General features: G+C 43.7%; 1 protein-coding gene across 1 annotated transcript; it reads left to right on the top strand.

Moving 5' to 3' along the window:
* Window positions 1-724: 724 nt before the first annotated feature.
* bmf2 (BCL2 modifying factor 2) lies at window positions 725-22,047 on the top strand. Its single transcript, XM_045721172.1, has 4 exons — window positions 725-880; window positions 5,372-5,656; window positions 7,636-7,850; window positions 14,264-22,047. The coding sequence occupies exons 2-4, from the start codon at window positions 5,395-5,397 to the stop codon at window positions 14,381-14,383; spliced, it is 597 nt and encodes a 198-aa protein (XP_045577128.1). The 5' UTR covers window positions 725-880; window positions 5,372-5,394; the 3' UTR covers window positions 14,384-22,047.
* Window positions 22,048-22,465: the final 418 nt, after the last annotated feature.

The following is a 22,465-nucleotide window of genomic DNA, read 5'->3' as shown; positions in this document are numbered from 1 at the left end:
GGATCAACAACAGAGTTACTAGTGAATGACTCATAGTGGATCAACAACAGGGTTACTAGTGAATGACTCACAGTGAATCAACAACAGGGTTACTAGTGAACGACTCATAGTGAATCAACAACAGGGTTACTAGTGAATGACTCACAGTGAATCAACAACAGGGTTACTAGTGAATGACTCATAGTGAATCAACAACAGGGTTACTAGTGAATGACTCATAGTGAATCAACAACAGGGTTACTAGTGAATGACTCACAGTGAATCAACAACAGGGTTACTAGTGAATGACTCACAGTGAATCAACAACAGGGTTACTAGTGAATGACTCATAGTGAATCAAGAACATAAACATTTGTAAAATAATACAACTTTAATTATTGTACCAACACCCATTTTAATTAGTTTTTAAATAACAATGATAGCTATAGTTGACCATGTTTTGATGTAACATAAAATTGTTATTCTGGTGGCATACAGGGCTTCGTGTAATTACATCAATGCCTTCAAGAGAGAATTTTTACAACAGTAATATCAAGTGAAATAAATCACGAAATAGCATTTTTATTGGCATGGGTTTTGCACGATGGCAAGGCAGAACAAACAAATGATATACTGTCACTTTAAGAGAATGTATTAACATGTACTTCATGAATATCTGGTAAAGGGGTGGGGGCAGAGCCTTGTCTGGGCGGACCAATTTGTCACTGGCGTTTCAGAGAGAGGAAAAAAAAACACTCGTCCAGAAACAGCAAACATTCATCTGAGAGTCTGTAATGCAAAAGGTTGAAGGATACACAGCTCTGTTCAATTCTGGAGAATCAGTAACGGCAAGTTGACAAGATACCACCCATCACAACGGAAGTAACTTACTTAACTGGCGGTGAGTCCTATGCTTGTGATTCAGTTTGTATGGTAATAAATAGAAGAATGAATGTCATTTGTAGATTTTGGTTGAAGTTGTCAGTGTGCCACCGGGTTACCCAGTTTGTAAACAAATATGGTGAACATGCCCGGGCATCGGATTGTGTGTGATGGATTGTCTGTCAACCACTTTTTCCGTTTGCAGTCTGGCTACAGTGGTCTACCGCCCCCCAAGTCCGCGCAAACTAGGACGGACTTTAAACTTAGTGAATTGTCTTTTTGAATCCATGAACATTAGCCTATTTAGTGGGGAATTAATTGCGCTGAGTGACTTTTTTTTAAAGAGAAATGTAAGTGTTGATCTGTTGTTTTGGAAGCAGTTAGCCTCGAATTAAGAGCGTTGGACCAGTAACTGCTGGTTCGAATCCCCGAGCCGAAAAACGTGAACAATCTGTCGCTGTGCCCATGAGCAAAACACTTAACCCGAACCGCTACAGGGGCACTGGACAATGGTGACCCTGGCCGTGACCCCACTCCCTGCGGGTGTCTCAGGGGGGGAGTTGGGATATGCAAGAAAAAAACATTTCGATTACACACTTCTACATGTGTGTAACAGGACACATATCATGTATATTCTTTGCTTTGTTTCCTCACACCACTGTGGTTAAGAACATTGAGCCTTCCACTAGCACGACTGATATGACACCTTTTTCATAATGTTCATCAAGCATGGTTCTTGTTAGGCACAGGCCTAATTTTTTATATAGCCTACTTTATAAAAGTTAGAAATAAGCCTACTGTTAGCATTTTTTTGTGTGTGTGTGTAATTTCATCCACTTTGCAGTGAGATTGGGTCGAATCGAGCGCAGCCAGCCAGCCAGCCAGCGCCACACACAGGTAGCAGGTGGAATAATTTCGCAGCACCGGACGAGTCCACTTGGAACGCGCTGCTGTTTTTATTGCAACAGTTGCAACGTTCAGATTGCGTTACCCTATGTGATTTCTTCAAGAATCTCAATTTTTCATTTCATTTCTACCTGGGGAAAAAAAAAGAGGGTAATCAATGAAGGACACTTTCCTCATAATTGTATCATTTCTCTGCGATTTCAAGAGTCATCTGCCACTGACATTTATTGTTTTCCTTCCAACGCTCAAAGATAAATCCGTAGATAATTTTAATATGCTTATCGTAAGTCAGTGTCATGTTATGACAGATTTTGCGTGTTTGCTCCACACATTACCATAAACGACTTTTCTTGTTTACGTAGCGAGTTGTGCCCCACGGCGCTCCGCTCTCCAGCTGCCTGCCACACGCACCTCGCCAGATAAACCTGTGTTAATCGCGTTCCTCGAGACCCACCCTGCTCCCAAAGTCACCCCGATTTTTAGGTTACATTAGAATTATGAAGAAACACATTTTGTTTCCATTGTATTTCATATTCAATTATTAGACATTATAACAAGCCAGTTTATGGTAATTATACATAAATATACACATTTTAGACTTGGGCTATGCCAATGATGCGTCCTACTGAATTCTCCGGTAGCCTGTCACACTAGCAGGTGCCTGGATATAGAGCTCACCTTGTGCCCTTACCTTCTGGCATGAGAGAGAACTAGAAGAGGGAGAGGGTGGAAGAAGGACAGAGAGAGAGAGAGGTGGAAGAGAGCCCAGTACACAGATGGAGCCCCAGAGGGAGCTTCTCTGCGCTGCAGCCTCGGCCCCTGTGACCGCAGAGTTTGGCAGGCCTGCGTCATGCTCCAGGCAGGGTGTGTGTGCAGCCTGCCAGCCTTCTGCTCACTGCCAGCATGATTTCAACGCACTGTTTACTTGTTGTATTATGTAGGCTATGCTGTTTAATACTTACTAGTAACTATATTATCATGTAGTCTATGCTGTTTAATACTTAATAGTAACTATATTATCATGTAGTCTATAGTGTTTTATACTTACTAGTAACTATATTATCGTAGTCTATGCTGTTTAATACTTACTAGTAACTATATTATCATGTAGTCTATAGTGTTTTATACTTACTAGTAACTATATTATCATGTAGGCTATGCTGTTTAATACTTACTAGTAACTATATTATCATGTAGGCTATGCTGTTTAATACTTACTAGTAACTATATTATCATGTAGGCTATAGTGTTTAATACTTACTAGTAACTATATTATCATGTAGTCTATGCTGTTTAATACTTACTAGTAACTATATTATCATGTAGGCTATAGTGTTTTATACTTACTAATAACTGTTTTCATGTAGTCTATAGTCTTGGTATCTGAACTACACTTCCTGTAGCATACCATAGGAAAGTGGCTAGTCGTCCTACAACAGTAAGCATTGTGGTAACTTTGCGCCTCCACCCTGGAAAATGATGCAGGTGAAACACTGCACTTCAACAGTGTGACCGATCATCATCATCATCATTCAATGTTTTTCCACAAGTTTCATTCAAATGTCGTCCCTCTTCTGATACAATACATTATGACCTTATTCAACGTGATTTTATCTGTCACCGCACTGTGCTCAAAAATAACCACAGTTTCAGCTCTGAAATTTGCATGTCAATCCCTCTCGTTTTGTCACCCAACAACAGGAAAAGAGACACTCAATATGTCACTTTTTTTTGGGGGGGGGGGGGGGGGGGACCCTGAACTAAACTAGACATTTTAGTTATAGATCTTTCGTTGTCTTTGAAAGCAATTCTAAGAAGCGGTAGATCTGTTCCATGTGTGCTATTTCTATTCTTCCCGTTCTTAAATTTAGTCAGTGTTTTTTACTTTCGGTTTTGTGCACCAGCTTCAAACGGCTGAACATACAATCGTTTTGGTTATGGAAAATATATTTCACAGTGGTTTAGATGGTACAGTGATTCTCTGCACACTAGACTTGCTTATTTTGTCATAAACTGTAATTAGGCAATTTCTTTGCAACCAGGAAATGCCAGAGCCATTTCTGCATAGTGTATCTTTAAATAAACATGGCAGCTCATAACCTGACATGATGCCCAGACAGAGACGGACAGACTGTGTGAGTGTGCAGTGAAACTTGATTGTTTTCCTTCCTGCTCCATGAATTCAGCTAGTAGGTTACGTGAAGCAGGCGCGTGGAGTTTCAGCAGGAACTGTGTTTTCTCCCTGGGAAGGTAGTGTTAGTTAACATGCTGCTTTATACCTGTCGTGAGAAGAGAGGTTGAGGGAGAAGAGAGGTTGAGGGAGAAGAGAGGTTGAGGGAGAAGAGAGGTTGGGGGAGAAGAGAGGTTGGGGGAGAAGAGAGGTTGAGGGAGAAGAGAGGTTGAGGGAGAAGAGAGGTTGAGGGAGAAGAGAGGTTGAGGGAGAAGAGAGGTTGAGGGAGAAGAGAGGTTGAGGGAGAAGAGAGGTTGGGGGAGAAGAGAGAGTCTTTCAAAGCTTTAGCTAATGTGTGCAGACAGGGGAATCTAGTGTGTGTGTGTGTGTGTGTGTGTGTGTTCTGTGCTGCGCTCGGTGTATGTGTGTGTGTGTGTGTGTGTGTGTGTGTGTGTGTTTGCACTCAGTGTGTGTCCGTGCTGTGCTCTGGTTGACACAGTGAGACAGATGAAGGTGGTTCTGGTGAGAAGAGGCTTTTATCCCCATGCTGACTCTCTCCCCGTGCTGGCTCTCCCCATGCTGACTCTCCCCCCATGCTGGCTCTCTCCCCGTGCTGACTCTCTCCCCATGCTGACTCTCTCCCCATGCTGACTCTCTCCCCATGCTGGCTCTCTCCCCATGCTGACTCTCCCCCCATGCTGGCTCTCTCCCCGTGCTGGCTCTCCCCATGCTGACTCTCCCCCCATGCTGGCTCTCTCCCCGTGCTGACTCTCTCCCCATGCTGACTCTCTCCCCATGCTGACTCTCCCCCCGTGCTGGCTCTCTCCCCGTGCTGGCTCTCTCCCCGTGCTGGCTCTCTCCCCATGCTGGCTCTCTCCATGTGCTGGGATGCTGCCTCCTGACACTGATGATGAGGAGCATTTGGGGGCAGCAATAATACCAGGAATCAGAATGATCTAAATTGGATTTTTTTAAATAATTGTGTTTTGAATGAGTGTGATAATCTATTACCACTCCTTCCATGTTGTTTTTGCACCTGTTATATATATGTCTAATAATGAATCATTCCATCAAGTCCACTCCTTCCAGTTCAGCAGTTCACACATAAAACTACTCCCACTTCTCTTCTAACTAATGCTTTGAGAGCTGTTGTAAGCCTTGTTTGCTCAAGAATTGCTGGTCGCCAAAGATGTATGTCCCACCTGATTTACAGCAACTCCCTCCCACCTGATTTACAGTAACTCCCTGATTTACAGTAACTCCCTCCCTGTCTCTCTCACAGAAATGAAAGTCCCTCGCTGTCTCTCTGTCGTTTCCTGTAGGTAGACTACCTCTGAGGCTCCTGATTGATGAGGACATGTCTCTCTGTCTCTCTCTCAAACAGACTCACACACACTTCTGTCTCACACCGTTTCTCCTGTCTCTCTCCTGTAGGGAGACTACCTCTGAGGCTCCCAATGGATGATGAAGAGGAGGACATGTCTCTTCAGCGTCCTGTCTCCCAGTGCTGGGGCACCCCCTTCAGGGACATCAAGTTCCACGACAGGGAGAGCAGGGACAGAGAAGACACCCAGGACAGGTCTACTCAGACGTCGACTGGACCCAACGCCATTGTCCCACGGTCAGAGGGACAAAACATCATGGTACCACAAGGCCACAACAACAACAACTTTCCCTGCGGGGTGCAGGACAATCACCAGGGCAGAATACTGTTCCATGGTAAGGAAAACGACGAAGAGGGACCCATTTCAAATGCTATTGGATGTGTGTTTTGATTCAGCTTTTGCAATTTTGTGGACTATTCCATTGGTTCTATTTGACTAGACAAACTAAATCCAACACAGCTGAACTATGTCAACGGGTTAGCCATGTGTAGCTATTTGCCTCAGGTCTGACCAGATCAGTTAAAGTGTAGTGTGACTCGGGGGTTTTCCACTAGACCGAGGCACAGGGACTGTTTTGCAATTCAAAGTGGAGATATTGTGAGGACATTCAGGTATTCTACCTCACTGTCGCTAATCATCCTACCACTTTTTACATATTTCATTTAAACACTGTCGTACAGGAGAAAACGCAGACAAAGGCAGGGAAACACACATTCTCGTTCCAGTTCTCTTCTGTGCTTATCTGTGGGGGGGGATTTCCGAATTGGAATTTGGGTAGCATTTTATAACGTCATGTAATAAAATCATTTATAATGGATTAGTAAATAGTTTATTCATTTATTAATCATGAATCCATTCATAAGATGTTTAATATAGGTCATTATAAACCATTTAGTTAAGTCTTTTTGTTTGGCCTCATCTAAAGTTGTGGGCAATTTTATACTTTATAATACATTTTATAAAATGTTTTGCGTGACCAGTGTAATTTCTCACCAAAAAGATGGACATGTCATTGGTAGACATTCTAGAAGTACCTGATGCTCCTTTAAGGGTCTCAAAATGTCCCCTCGAACTTTATCAACGGTTAAAACAATAAGCCCACAACACCGAGGTTGATTTGAACATTAGCGTTTCTTGGCAGTGACCCTTCTACCAAAAGCAAAGTGTGGTTTGCAGTCATGCCTTAGAGCAGTCTTCTCTTATGAATGGAGTAATGATGAATAAATCATTTACTAATCCATTATAAAATGCTTTATGTAGAGAGTTATTATAAAGTGCCTCCCAAATTCAAAATGTCCCCTGTTGAAACACACCGAAGAGAATTGTAATTAGAATGTCAGTTTACTTCCTGAATTAAAAGGAATTGACCCCCAAACCCCGCCTCTCTCCATTACTTGATACTCTGTAGCTTGTAGAGCTCCTAGTTGTTTCTTGCTCAGATTTTTATCTTTGTCTGTCTGTCTGTCTGTCCCTCTCACCTATCTGTAGACAGAGAAACAGACAGACAGACAGACAGACAGACAGACAGACAGACAGACAGACAGACAGACAGACAGACAGACAGACAGACAGACAGACAAGATCTCTGTAGTGTTATGTAAAGATGTTTGTTTTCCTAACGGCATGGCATGTAAGTGCGTGCTAGGGGCAGTGACTAACTAAACACTCTGCCGTGCCACAGCCAAACACAGCTAGAGTCATCAAGGTTGTTGTTGAGTTCACTTAGGGTGAGTCCCAAATGGTCCCCTTTTTTTATAGTGATATGCTGTTTCCCAGGGCCCTTGGGGTGAAATTTGGGCCGCACATATTATTTTCAACCGGCTACCGGCACACGCATATAGAGGGATGTCGTTTATTTTACAGTGGAGATTTTGACGGTAAGAAACCCATTTCTCTGAAAGCCATATCTGATAGAACCAGTTTAGTGTTACTGCCAACGATTCAGGTGTAGGTACAGCGGCGGCATGCTAGAGTAAACACTGAGTCAGCTAGCCGGCCAGCCGATCTTTGTGACAGACAAAAAGGGAGTCTCTCTGTGACTGAGACACAAACACAACCACCGGTAACTGGAAAGGTTATCTGCTTGTGTCATTAGACCAGAGTATATTTTATTGTTGTTGTCAATTCTAATCTGTCCACTTCACAGGAACAGGTAAAGGGAATGAGGTCTCTTTTAACACCCTTCTTTCTTAAATTCATTATTTATTTTTTTAAACGGCGAAAGAGTATGGATTGGGTCAAGCTTGGGTCAATCTCACGGTGAATCAGAGGCTAAATCCATGACACTGAACAATACCCATTTTCTTCCAACAGGCAACGCTGGATTCCGCTTGCACTTCCCGGCTCGGTTCGAGCCAACGGACGACCGGGGAGAGAGGCAGAATGAGGAGGGAAGGAGGGAGGACGAGGAGAGGAGGAGAATGGAGGAGAGACCAGAGGAAGAGCGGGTGGAGGATAGCGCGGAGGCAAGGATCGGACGTAAGCTCCGGGAGATCGGAGACCAGTTCCACCAGGAACATGTTCAACTGGTACGGGTCAAAGATGAACTAACTGTAGTGTGTGTGGCTCTGAGCGTGGGCCACCCACTTCTAGATTTCTGTGTCTTTGTGGCTCTTCACTGTGAAAAGAAAAAGACCCAACATTTTGCCAGCTGGGGGTGGCCACAAATATGCCTGCTAAAAATAGAGCTCTGTCACTGATTCATCCACATTCTGGGTTAGAACCATTCAATAGAACCATTCCCCGACCCAACCACAAATTACCAAGCAGATATGTTAGAGGGTGGTGCCAGGTCACCGAGTCCATAAAGTATTATTTACAGTGAAGAAGAGGTTGGCTCTTAATTTAAAACTGCACTTCTAATGTATTTATCCTACCATATTGTCGGCTAAATGACTCAAATGTAAATCTGTCTGTAGAGGTGTGAACTGGGATGCAAATACTGTCACAAAACCCTCAGACACACTGAAGCCTGCCTGATTATTAGAACAGAGAGAGACGGACGGTAACAGACAGACGGACGGTAACAGACAGACGGACGGTAACAGACAGACGGACGGTAACAGACAGACGGACGGTAACAGACAGACGGACGGTAACAGACAGACGGACGGTAACAGACAGACGGACGGTAACAGACAGACGGACAGTAACAGACAGACGGACGGTAACAGACAGACGGACGGTAACAGACAGACGGACGGTAACAGACAGACGGACGGTAACAGACAGACGGACGGTAACAGACGGACGGTAACAGACGGACGGACGGTAACAGACAGACGGACGGTAACAGACAGACGGACGGTAACAGACAGACGGACGGTAACAGAGACAGACGGACGGTAACAGACTGACAGACGGTAACAGAGACAGACAGACGGTAACAGACTGACAGACGGTAACAGAGACAGACAGACAGTAACAGAGACAGACAGACAGTAACAGAGACAGACAGACAGACAGACAGTAACAGAGACAGACAGACAGACAGTAACAGAGACAGACAGACAGTAACAGAGACAGACAGACAGTAACAGAGACAGACAGACAGACAGACAGACAGACAGACAGACAGTAAAAGAGACAGACAGACAGACAGTAAAAGAGACAGACAGACAGACAGACAGTAACAGAGACAGACAGACAGTAACAGAGACAGACAGACAGACAGTAACAGAGACAGACAGACAGACAGACAGACAGACAGACAGACAGACAGACAGACAGACAGACAGACAGACAGTAACAGAGACAGACAGACAGACAGTAAAAGAGACAGACAGACAGACAGTAACAGAGACAGACAGACAGACAGACTGTAACAGAGACAGACAGACAGACTGTAACAGAGACTGACAGACTGTAACAGAGACTGACAGACAGACTGGCAGACTGTAACAGAGACTGACAGACTGTAACAGAGAGAGATATAAGGTCAGAGTGAGAGATAATACTGTGTGTGGGTAGGCTGGCCAGCTGTTTATATGGCTGTCTAAAAATAGAACCGTGACTAACTGAACACAGACGCAACCGGTATCGCAACAACTACCCACAATACTTCACTCACTCGCTCACCCCACTGACTGACTGGCTCGGCGTGTGTGTGTGTGTGTGTGTGTGTGTGTGTGTGTGTGTGTGTGTGTGTGTGTGTGTGTGTGTGTGTGTGTGTGTGTGTGTGTGTGTGTGTGTGTGTGTGTGTGTGTGTGTGTGTGTGTGTCAGAGAGAGAGCTATTGTGGTTTTTATCTAAAAGAGACGGAGACGAGAGAAAGTTTGTTCTTTTTATCCTGAATGATCTGATTGTATTCTCAACAGTCTGTCAGTAGGTAGATATTCTATCAGATCTTGTTGTATTTGGTCACTAAATTTGACCACACACACACACACACACACACACACACACACACACACACACACACACACACACACACACACACACACACACACACGTGACCGATGAAGCACTTTAGTATTGTTCCTGCCAGGAAATTTCTGTCCAAAATCCCTGTCATACAACATACAGCTTAGGGCCCACCAACATGTCCAATGTCTGCTCTGGGATTCGTCCCCTTTCTTGGATTCTGGACACTTTAAGTCCATATTAAAAGACTCAAAACAAAAGACTCAGCTAAATATATATATATATTGAACAAAAATATAAACGCAACATGTAAAGTGTTGGTTTCATGAGCTGAAATGAAATGTTCCATACTCACAAAGTTTATTTCTTTCAAATGTTGTTGAATTTATTTCAATGAACAGCAACTCAGCAAAATCTTTGAAATTGTTGCGTTTTTTACATGTTTTATTTAGTTGCTAAGTTAAAATGTCAATGATATCAAAAAGTCATTGGAATGAAGGGGCCTAAAGAAAATGAGATCAAAACATGTTGTAGCTGGAGTTTCCAGGGTAGCTGGAGTTTCCAGGGTAGCTGGAGTTTCCAGGGTAGCTGGAGTTGCCAGGGTAGCTGGAGGAAGAAAAAAAAACATTTTAATAGTCATAAAGTCTTTTCCACTACCCACAGTGAAGTGCACAGAGAGAAGCCACAAGCATATCATCCCAGGGTAAGACTTGTGTTTTGAAGTAATACTATTTTAAATATGCCCTGCAGCATATCATGAAGACAATTAAAGCTCAATTAGGAGGGTGGGTTTAGTGGCGTTGGTTCAACTCGGTTCAGTCTGCTCTGCCAAGGGCTGCAACAAATAGTCTGGGAGAGGGAGAGACTGCCTTGTTCTGGCTGGGAGAGAGAGAGGAGGCAAAGAGAGAGGGGGAGGAATAGGGAATATAGAGATATGGTTCAGGATGGGGGTTTGGGATAAAGAGAACAAGAGCGATTGAAACAGGCAGATGCTTACCCAACCCATTGCAATACCCAGACCATCTCTTCAGTCAGAAAACCTACTGAAGCCCCGCTTGAACAGAGAGGGGAGAGGAGGGGCAGGGAGCAGCTTCTATAAACCCCAAATATAAAGTGACAGATCTAGTAGGAAGGTATCAGATGGTTTCCTATCTGGAGCAGCCTTGCCTTGTTATGATCATTAGTCAGTTAACGTGTATATTACTGGTTACACTGTCTGGGTGGGGAAGCAGGGCGTCAATATGGGAAGTGATGAAATACAAGGAGATTTCTCCCAAAGTCTTTCTCTGTCTCAGCCTCAGAGAGGTTGTTTACGACTGGCCACCCCTCATAGCCTGGTTCCTCTCTAGGTTTCTTCCTAGGTTTTTGGCCTTTCTAGGGAGTTTTTCCTAGCCACCGTGCTTCTACACCTGCATTGCTTGTTGTTTGGGGTTTTAGGCTGGGTTTCTGTACAGCACTTTGAGATATCAGCTGATGTAAGAAGGGCTATATAAATACATTTGGTTTGATTTGACTCTGCATAAACTAAACTGGATGCGAGTCCTGTTTGTTAACCTGGAGCAGTGGCCCTATTGCTCTTAGCCAGATCAGTTTTGTAACACATTTTTATTCAGTTAAGAACAAATTCTTATTTTACAATGACGGCCCTACCCCGGACCAAACCTGGATGACGCTGGGCCAATTGCGCGCCTCCCTATGGGTCTCCAAATCACATCCGTATGTGATACAGCCTGGATTCGAACCAAGGACTGTAGTGATGCCTCTTCCACTGAGACGCTGTGCCTTAGACCGCTGTGCCACTCAGAAGCCCAAGCGCCCTCCCACCCCTCTTAGCCAGACCCGACAATCTGGTTCTAACCCTGTTACTGGGCCTTCTCTGACTCCACAGTCTGGGTCTAACCCTGTTACTGGGCCTTCTCTGACCCCACAGTCTGGGTCTAACCCTGTTACTGGGCCTTCTCTGACCCCATAGTTTGGGTCTAACCCTGTTACTGGGCCTTCTCTGACCCCACAGTCTGGGTCTAACCCTGTTACTGGGCCTTCTCTGACCCCACAGTCTGGGTCTAACCCTGTGTAATGTGTCTATGTGGGACAGACAGCCCTTAGTGACAGAGCCCAGTTATGTTGCAAACCAAACACAAACACTTAGAGACAGAAACGCACACAAACTGCTGTTGTGGAAATATCAGATCTGTTCGTGTTTTGTCTAGACAGCTGGTTACCATCGGCGATGGTGTTGTTTCACTTCAGAACCATGATGTCATAATGAACTCAGGAAGCACCACAGACACAGAGGGTTTTTCAAAAGAAATGCATACTACCGTATCTTCTCGAATACGTACTTCCTGTTTTGTACATATTTTGAAGCATGCATCGACGCGAGCTTCAATGGAAAGTATGCAAAGAACTATGACGCAACCATGTAAAAAAAAAAAAAAAAAACAACGCTAAATTTATTGAAATCAATGGTGGACATTATTTGAGCTGAAGCGAGATAAAATACACTCCGATGATGGAATTAAATGTTGCCTTTTCACATCTCATATGTTGCCTGACTACAATATTTAATTTTTATACGTTAATAAATACATGCTGTGTTAATTTTGGCATGTTTACCTGCCTACGTACCGTATATAGCAAGCCTATAATAAGCCAATAGGGCTAACTGGCTAGCTACAAGTACTGTTAGCTAGCCAGATAGATGTCAATTACTCGCTGTTATCTTGCTTAATATTAGTTTTAGGTCATTTTTGCCTGTTTAACTAGCTGGCTAGCTAGATTATTACGGTTCACATATCTAGCTGATAGTTATGAAGTAAAACGTTTGCTTTGTGTATATCTTGTTTTGTCTCTATTGTTGCCATTGTCCTGGCTGGAAGAAGGTTCAGTGAATGGGGAGGTGCAGCATGAGGTAATACAGTAGGGGGAGTACTGCTCAGCGTGAGGTAATACAGTAGGGGGAGTACTGCTCAGCATGAGGTAATACAGTAGGGGGAGTACTGCTCAGCGTGAGGTAATACAGTAGGGGGAGTACTGCTCAGCGTGAGGTAATACAGTAGGGGGAGTACTGCTCAGCGTGAGGTAATACAGTAGGGGGAGTACTGCTCAGCGTGAGGTAATACAGTAGGGGGAGTACTGCTCAGCGTGAGGTAATACAGTAGGGAGAGTACTGCTCAGCGTGAGGTAATACAGTAGGGAGAGTACTGCTCAGCGTGAGGTAATACAGTAGGGGGAGTACTGCTCAGCGTGAGGTAATACAGTAGGGAGGTGCTGCTCAGCGTGAAGTAATACAGTAGGGGGAGTGCTGCTCAGCGTGAGGTAATACAGTAGGGGGAGTGCTGCTCAGCGTGAGGTAATACAGTAGGGGGAGTGCTGCGAGACGTGAGGTAATACAGTAGGGGGAGTGCTGCTCAGCGTGAGGTAATACAGTAAGGGGAGTGCTGCTCGGCGTGAGGTAATACAGTAGGGGGAGTGCTGCTCAGTGTGAGGTAATACAGTAGGGGGAGTCCTGCTCAGCGTGAGGTAATACAGTAGGGGGAGTGCTGCTCAGCGTGAGGTAATACAGTAGGGGGAGTGCTGCGAGACGTGAGGTAATACAGTAGGGGGAGTGCTGCTCAGCGTGAGGTAATACAGTAGGGGGAGTGCTGCTCAGCGTGAGGTAATACAGTAGGGGAGTGCTGCTCAGCGTGAGGTAATACAGTAGGGAAGTGCTGCTCAGCGTGAGGTAATACAGTAGGGGGAGTGCTGCTCAGCGTGAGGTAATACAGTAGGGGGAGTGCTGCTCAGCGTGAGGTAATACAGTAGGGGGAGTGCTGCTCAGCGTGAGGTAATACAGTAGGGAAGTGCTGCTCAGCGTGAGGTAATACAGTAGGGGGAGTGCTGCTCAGCGTGAGGTAATACAGTAGGGGGAGTGCTGCTCAGCGTGAGGTAATACAGTAGGGGGAGTGCTGCTCAGCGTGAGGTAATACAGTAGGGGGAGTGCTGCTCAGCGTGAGGTAATACAGTAGGGGGAGTCCTGCTCAGCGTGAGGTAATACAGTAGGGGGAGTGCTGCTCAGCGAGGGGTAATACAGTAGGGGGAGTGCTGCTCAGCGAGGGGTAATACAGTAGAGGGGAGTGCTGCTCAGCGTGAGGTAATACAGTAGAGGGGAGTGCTGCTCAGCGTGAGGTAATACAGTAGAGGGGAGTGCTGCTCAGCGTGAGGTAATACAGTAGGGGGAGTGCTGCTCAGCGTGAGGTAATACAGTAGGGGGAGTGCTGCTCAGCGTGAGGTAATACAGTAGGGGGAGTACTGCTCAGCGTGAGGTAGTACAGTAGGGGGAGTGCTGCTCAAATGTATTGCATTCTCACACATGGTGGGAGAATGCACTCGGTGCATGAGAGTGTGGAGCACAATAGAATAGCATATTGAGAAACACCCAGAGTGTATCTTGTTGTTTCCAGTAGCTTTTTGCTGATGGTAACCACAGTAACAGTGACCGTGATGATGGTTATGGTGGTGGACAGTTACTGTAAGCCAATTTTTACTGATTGATTGATTTTAATACTAATCTCCATCCCTCTCTCTTCTCTTCCTCACAGTTCCTGCGGCATCAGAGGGATGTCCTACCAGTCTGGATTCGTCTGACCATGGCCCTCTACGGCTTCCTGTTTAACAGAGAAGCCCCTGCTGTACCCCACCTGAGAGGACAGGAGAGATGAGAGGGGGTACCCCCCCCCCCAAAACCCTCCACCCACCTCGGGTGTCCCCTCTTGCCTCCTCCCGTCCCCGAAAACGAGGGACCAGACTTGTAGATGGCACTGTATGATGGAACACGGGTTTGGATTCCTTTTTTTGTTTTTTTTAAATCAAAGACGACGAAGAAGAGAACGATAGTCACTGCTGGACGGAGATTAGAATCACGTTCCTTCTCTCTCTCTCTCTCTTCTCCTCTTTCTTCATGGTGATGATGATGATAATGAAGAAGAAGAAGCCATGCTGTTTGAAGATATAAATATTTTCTAAAATATATATATATATATATATATATATATATTTACTGTACTAAATAGTTTATATATATATATATATATATATATATATATATAACTATTTAGTACAGTAGATAGCATCTTTTTGGTTTGGTTTGAAAACACGCCAAAAGGAAATGGACAAGAAGCACGGGATGAAATTTAAAGAGAAATCCCTTAAAGAAAACACCATTGTGGACATGGAAGTTCTTGTGGACATGGAAGGTCGTGAAGTTCTAGTGGACATGGAAGGTCGTGAAGTTCTAGTGGACATGGAAGGTCGTGAAGTTCTTGTGAAGATTCTTAGAAGGTCTTATGAAGTTCTACTCACCCATCTACCACGATCTTACCAACAGGCACATTTTTTTCCAATGTATTTTCTGAAGAATACAAACTCCCTGTAACTAAATATTTTTCACTGTTCCACACTGATATATATATATATATATATATATATATATATATGAAAAATGGTTTGTCATAAAGATTCTGTGGTGGTTTCGCCAAGACAAGCGTGGTCTTAAGACGTGTCTTGTTGATCTCCGGTGTAGATTGAGAGAGAGAGAGAGTCTTTATCCTGCGTCTTTGCCAACAACATTAACATTCAGTCTGAATGAGATGAATGACCAGGTCCATTTTTTTTTGATTGACAGTATGAATGTATGTGTACTTAAAGATTCTAAGACTTAGGTCTGCAATGTATTCATTCAATCAAGCAACCTGACTTTGATTTGAAGTTTTTAGTGTGAGTAGGCATTTGTCGTCCGTGAAACCCAAAAAAAAAAAAAAATAACGCAAGCGTAAAATTTGTTTTGTCGGAGTTGAGGACTTTACTCCTGTGGAAAAGCATTTTTATTTTTTTTATTTTATGAACCTAAATCTTTATGAAGATGAATTTATCTGGCTGGATTGACAATCACAAACCAACAGACCCGGTGATTTGATACAGTTCTATCTGTTGTTGCATTATGAGTCTGCTGTGAAAAAGGGCAAATAAAAGTTGTTGTACAATCAACGATTTGGAGCAATACTGTATAGACTAACCAGTGGAAGGCACTAAAACCTTAGGGATCTATTGCAGTTACAATCAAATTGTCATTCATGGAAGAAATGCTCTTTTAAAAAAACCAAAAGTTCAATGAAGTTCATCTTCACACTTGACAACGTCACTCAGTTCAATGAAATAGATTTCACCTTTAACTCTCTCTCTTATCACAATCTTAGCGTGAATCACTTTGGCTTCAACTCCCATACACAGATACAATTGCCATGTATACAAACATGAGTAAATCCACAATAGGTATTTTACTGAGGGCTCAGCAGCAACAGTTCTAGTGAGTCTTTACCTACACTGTTACCTACTCCGTATGCACCTATGGCCTAGAATATGTTTACGTAATGGTGACCGCATTTAGATCATGCTGCATTTCTAAAATAAACTAACGACCACTGCTTTTCAAACTTGAGTTTTATTTCAGAGTTCTTACTACAAGTTCTTATTTGAGTACATTTTTTAAAAGTGGTTTTAAAGATGATGATATTAACAGAAGACAGGATTTTGTTTTTAAACTAATGTAATTTTTTTTCCCAAAAATCATTGTGATGTGAATATATTTGATGAAGACACTGATGGGGTTTCTCTTTTTTAAAAATTTTTTTTATATATTCTTCAGGGAGTAGTTGTTCAGTCACATGCCCACAATACTGAGTGTTTTTATTCTACTTTAAACAAGATGAAAATATGCAAATTCCTAATACGAACAACAAGCTTTGCATGTGTTGCTCTACTTCACATGACGACATCTGATCGACAGGCTTGTTTCCCAAATGTCACCCTATTCCCTAATATGGTGCACTACTTTTGACCAGCTTTGATCAGAAGTAGTGCACTATATAAGGAATAGGATGCCATCTGGGCTTCATCCATGTTCTTTGATGGTTATCAGTGACATCATTGACCACAGACACTGTTCTGTTTTTGACAGAAAGTTGCCTGCAAACCACTGAATGCTGAGCCAGTTGAAGTAGCTCTCTCTCTCCTCTCTTCTCTCTCTCTCTCTTTCTTTCTTTTCTCTCTTTCTCTTTCTCTCTCTTTCTCTCGTTCAACTACTCCCTGGACTTTCTATAAAAAAAAATCTTTTTTCTTTACATTTCTTTTTTTTTTTTTTGAAGTAATTTATTCTAATTTATTTTATTCACTCAGTGCTACTGTATAGCTATCGGGATGTACACAGTTTCTTCTCCTAGTTGATGGAACAGTCAGTCAGAAACAGTACTGTGTGTCAGTGTCCTAAATGGAACCCTATTCCCTATGTAGTGTATTACTTTTGACCTGAAAATAGTGTACCATTGGGGACTCAGCATGTGTGTTAGCTGGGCCTGTGGTTTTGGGAGGAAAGATGGACTAATGTGTCTTTTATACTAAGCTGTGTATGGGTCTTTTTAGAAATCACACCAACCAGCAGACAATCAAATGTACTAAATGTGCCTTGTGAGTATGAGACCAACCATCATCCATCACAGCCTTCTGGTCATGGTTATCTATAGAATGGTGGTCACAGCTCTCCTAGTTCAGTCTGGTCATGGTTATCTATAGAATGGTGGTCACAGCTCTCCTAGTTCAGTCTGGTCGTGGTTATCTATAGAATGGTGGTCACAGCTCTCCTAGTTCAGTCTGGTCGTGGTTATCTATAGAATGGTGGTCACAGCTCTCCTAGTTCAGTCTGGTCGTGGTTATCTATAGAATGGTGGTCACAGCTCTCCTAGTTCAGTCTGGTCGTGGTTATCTATAGAATGGTGGTCACAGCTCTCCTAGTTCAGTCTGGTCGTGGTTATCTATAGAATGGTGGTCACAGCTCTCCTAGTTCAGTCTGGTCATGGTTATCTATAGAATGGTGGTCACAGCTCTCCTAGTTCAGTCTGGTCGTGGTTATCTATAGAATGGTGGTCACAGCTCTCCTAGTTCAGTCTGGTCGTGGTTATCTATAGAATGGTGGTCACAGCTCTCCTAGTTCAGTCTGGTCGTGGTTATCTATAGAATGGTGGTCACAGCTCTCCTAGTTCAGTCTGGTCGTGGTTATCTATAGAATGGTGGTCACAGCTCTCCTAGTTCAGTCTGGTCATGGTTATCTATAGAATGGTGGTCACAGCTCTCCTAGTTCAGTCTGGTCATGGTTATCTATAGAATGGTGGTCACAGCTCTCCTAGTTCAGTCTGGTCGTGGTTATCTATAGAATGGTGGTCACAGCTCTCCTAGTTCAGTCTGGTCATGGTTATCTATAGAATGGTGGTCACAGCTCTCCTAGTTCAGTCTGGTCATGGTTATCTATAGAATGGTGGTCACAGCTCTCCTAGTTCAGTCTGGTCGTGGTTATCTATAGAATGGTGGTCACAGCTCTCCTAGTTCAGTCTGGTCGTGGTTATCTATAGAATGGTGGTCACAGCTCTCCTAGTTCAGTCTGGTCGTGGTTATCTATAGAATGGTGGTCACAGCTCTCCTAGTTCAGTCTGGTCGTGGTTATCTATAGAATGGTGGTCACAGCTCTCCTAGTTCAGTCTGGTCGTGGTTATCTATAGAATGGTGGTCACAGCTCTCCTAGTTCAGTCTGGTCGTGGTTATCTATAGAATGGTGGTCACAGCTCTCCTAGTTCAGTCTGGTCGTGGTTATCTATATAATGGTGGTCACAGCTCTCCTAGTTCAGTCTGGTCGTGGTTATCTATAGAATGGTGGTCACAGCTCTCCTAGTTCAGTCTGGTCGTGGTTATCTATAGAATGGTGGTCACAGCTCTCCTAGTTCAGTCTGGTCATGGTTATCTATAGAATGGTGGTCACAGCTCTCCTAGTTCAGTCTGGTCATGGTTATCTATAGAATGGTGGTCACAGCTCTCCTAGTTCAGTCTGGTCGTGGTTATCTATAGAATGGTGGTCACAGCTCTCCTAGTTCAGTCTGGTCGTGGTTATCTATAGAATGGTGGTCACAGCTCTCCTAGTTCAGTCTGGTCGTGGTTATCTATAGAATGGTGGTCACAGCTCTCCTAGTTCAGTCTGGTCGTGGTTATCTATAGAATGGTGGTCACAGCTCTCCTAGTTCAGTCTGGTCGTGGTTATCTATAGAATGGTGGTCACAGCTCTCCTAGTTCAGTCTGGTCGTGGTTATCTATAGAATGGTGGTCACAGCTCTCCTAGTTCAGTCTGGTCGTGGTTATCTATAGAATGGTGGTCACAGCTCTCCTAGTTCAGTCTGGTCGTGGTTATCTATAGAATGGTGGTCACAGCTCTCCTAGTTCAGTCTGGTCATGGTTATCTATAGAATGGTGGTCACAGCTCTCCTAGTTCAGTCTGGTCGTGGTTATCTATAGAATGGTGGTCACAGCTCTCCTAGTTCAGTCTGGTCGTGGTTATCTATAGAATGGTGGTCACAGCTCTCCTAGTTCAGTCTGGTCGTGGTTATCTATAGAATGGTGGTCACAGCTCTCCTAGTTCAGTCTGGTCATGGTTATCTATAGAATGGTGGTCACAGCTCTCCTAGTTCAGTCTGGTCATGGTTATCTATAGAATGGTGGTCACAGCTCTCCTAGTTCAGTCTGGTCGTGGTTATCTATAGAATGGTGGTCACAGCTCTCCTAGTTCAGTCTGGTCATGGTTATCTATAGAATGGTGGTCACAGCTCTCCTAGTTCAGTCTGGTCATCTATAGAATGGTGGTCACAGCTCTCCTAGTTCAGTCTGGTCATGGTTATCTATAGAATGGTGGTCACAGCTCTCCTAGTTCAGTCTGGTCATGGTTATCTATAGAATGGTGGTCACAGCTCTCCTAGTTCAGTCTGGTCGTGGTTATCTATAGAATGGTGGTCACAGCTCTCCTAGTTCAGTCTGGTCGTGGTTATCTATAGAATGGTGGTCACAGCTCTCCTAGTTCAGTCTGGTCATCTATAGAATGGTGGTCACAGCTCTCCTAGTTCAGTCTGGTCATCTATAGAATGGTGGTCACAGCTCTCCTAGTTCAGTCTGGTCATCTATAGAATGGTGGTCACAGCTCTCCTAGTTCAGTCTGGTCATGGTTATCTATAGAATGGTGGTCACAGCTCTCCTAGTTCAGTCTGGTCATGGTTATCTATAGAATGGTGGTCACAGCTCTCCTAGTTCAGTCTGGTCGTGGTTATCTATAGAATGGTGGTCACAGCTCTCCTAGTTCAGTCTGGTCATCTATAGAATGGTGGTCACAGCTCTCCTAGTTCAGTCTGGTCATGGTTATCTATAGAATGGTGGTCACAGCTCTCCTAGTTCAGTCTGGTCATCAGTCTAAAGGCTCAGCTGTGACACATCCTGTAGCACAGTAGCTGCCTGGTTGACCATAAGTGCATCCCAAAACTTCACTGTGTAGTAAAGGGCTTTGTCCCAAATGGCACCCTATTCTCTATGTAGTGCACTACATTTGAGCAGGGCCCATAGGGAATAGGGTGCCATTTGACCAGGGCCCGTAGGGAATAGGGTGCCATTTGACCAGGGCCCATAGGGAATAGGGTGCCATTTGACCAGGGCCCATAGGGAATAGGGTGCCATTTGACCAGAGCCCATAGGGAATAGGGTGCCATTTGACCAGGGCCTATAGGGAATAGGGTGCCATTTGACCAGGGCCCATAGGGAATAGGGTGCCATTTTGGACACAACCATATCCACCCTCTAGGGCACATGCCTAATCTATGACCTTTAACCCTGACCCCTCTCAACCCTGACCCCTCTAAACACACACACTCCCGGCTTATCACCCCAAAACTCAAATATCCAAACGACTGTTGACAATCAACGTGCACTGGGAAGTAATGTTGTTTTTATATGCACCCACTCTTCAGACTCCTGTACTGAACCTCTCTAGATCCATTTGTCTTTAAGATCTGTTGTATGCTGACTCAGCCTAGCTCAACAAGACTAGCTTTCTTGTGTCCCAAATGGCACCTACTCAACATTATAGTGCACTACTATTAACCGGGTCCCATAGGGGGTCCCAAATGGCTCCCATAGGGCTCTGGTCAAAAGTAGTGTACTATATAGAAAATAGGGTGCCGTTTGTGACACGACCTAGTAGCGATGTAGGATGAGGGTACAAGGAGGAGTGAGCCACCACGGCGTCCAGAATTATTTGTAAGTAGGAGGGGTTGTGTGGTCATCCTATGGGTTGGTGTTGACGTCAAATCCATAAGAACCAACCATTGTCTCAACCCTCCTTCGAGGTTAAAACTTATATGATATGTTCAACCTTCAATATCTTGAATATTAAGTTTTTTAAAAAATTCATTCGGTTTTTTGAATTTCCCAAGAAAGAGTGAATCTTAACTGTTAAGTGCTGTGATTATTTGTGTTTTATATCAACAAACAAAACAATTCGCTGCAGCTAATTCTTAACTTGTTAACTTTCTAAGCGAAAAAAAAACTTTTGTATACTTTTGTAAAAAAACAAAACAAATGTAACAATGAAGTCCGAAAACATGATTTTTATTTTTATTTTTTAAAGATCGCTTTTTAAATGTTGTGACATGCTTTTTGGTTTTTACCAATTTAAGTCCGCTGTGTCGTTCTCAGTTCAAGGGCTGTTTTTGATATTTGATAATTCTGTATATGGAGTAAAAATGCATGTCCCAGCATTCCTGAAATCTGTGTTTGAATGTAAATGAATTGAGAGGAAAAAACACAATGTCTCTTTTTTTAAATACTATATAAACTGAAACATTGTGAACTTCCATCTAACTCCTGCTCTGTTGAATTGGGACTCTCTTTAGCATTGCCTTCACATCACATCATTCTAGAACACATCATTAGAGCTCTCAGAACCATCTTCAGATATCACATCACATCATTCTAGAACACATCATTAGAGCTCTCAGAACCATCTTCAGATATCACATCATTCTAGAACACGTCATTAGAGCTCTCAGAACTGTCTCAAGGATTCCACATCGGTCGGGGCGGTGTGTTTTTTGAAGGAAGGCTCAGTCTAAATGTAGCAGACCTGTCTGTCCAAAATGGCACCCTATACCCTATGTAGTGCACTACTTTTGACCAGTGCTCTATGTTCCCTGGTCAAAAGTAGTATATAAGATATCGAGCCATTTGGGATGCAGGCGGCATTATGAGACGCTTCTGAGAGCCCTGCACAGTTTTCGAACAGCGTGAAACACAAGGGGAAAGAGAGGGGGAACGAGGGACATATTTGTTTGTCTAGTGCAATATGCTGTACATAAAGAGCTTGGCTCTACAAAATCCACAAATCTTACATTTTTCTCTAATGAAATGTAATTTTCTTGTTCAATGGGTACATTGCTGTCTTTTTCATTAAAATGTTCTGAAAGTTTCAAAATGTCTTGTTTTCCCTTTTGTTTCTGTCTCTTCTTATTACAAGTGGTATGCATTTATTTATTTAACCTTTATTTAACTAGGAAAGCTTTGTTCATGTACACTAGGCAGACACACGATAATGAAGATGTTCTACACACTATACGTACTGAAACGCGACCCTAGGCAACAGCAGTGACCAGGGTCTGGTTCCCTAGGCAACAGCAGTGACTAGGGTCTGGTTCCCTAGGCAACAGCAGTGACTAGGGTCTTGTTCCCTAGGCAACAACAGTGACCAGGGTCTGGTTTCAATGACAGACTCTTTTGAGAACTTCGTTAAGGCAAAAAAAAATGTTTATCTGGGGTGGGGTCTCCCAACAAATCACGGGGCAGACATACCAGAATATCGCGATTCGAAACCAAAGTTTTCAAGCGCAACCTTT

Source organism: Salmo salar, chromosome ssa06 (genome assembly GCF_905237065.1).
Source record: "Salmo salar chromosome ssa06, Ssal_v3.1, whole genome shotgun sequence".
Taxonomy (NCBI): domain Eukaryota; kingdom Metazoa; phylum Chordata; class Actinopteri; order Salmoniformes; family Salmonidae; genus Salmo; species Salmo salar.
The sequence above is the reverse complement of the archived record's forward strand: the minus strand, read 5'-3'. Positions and strand labels throughout refer to the sequence as shown.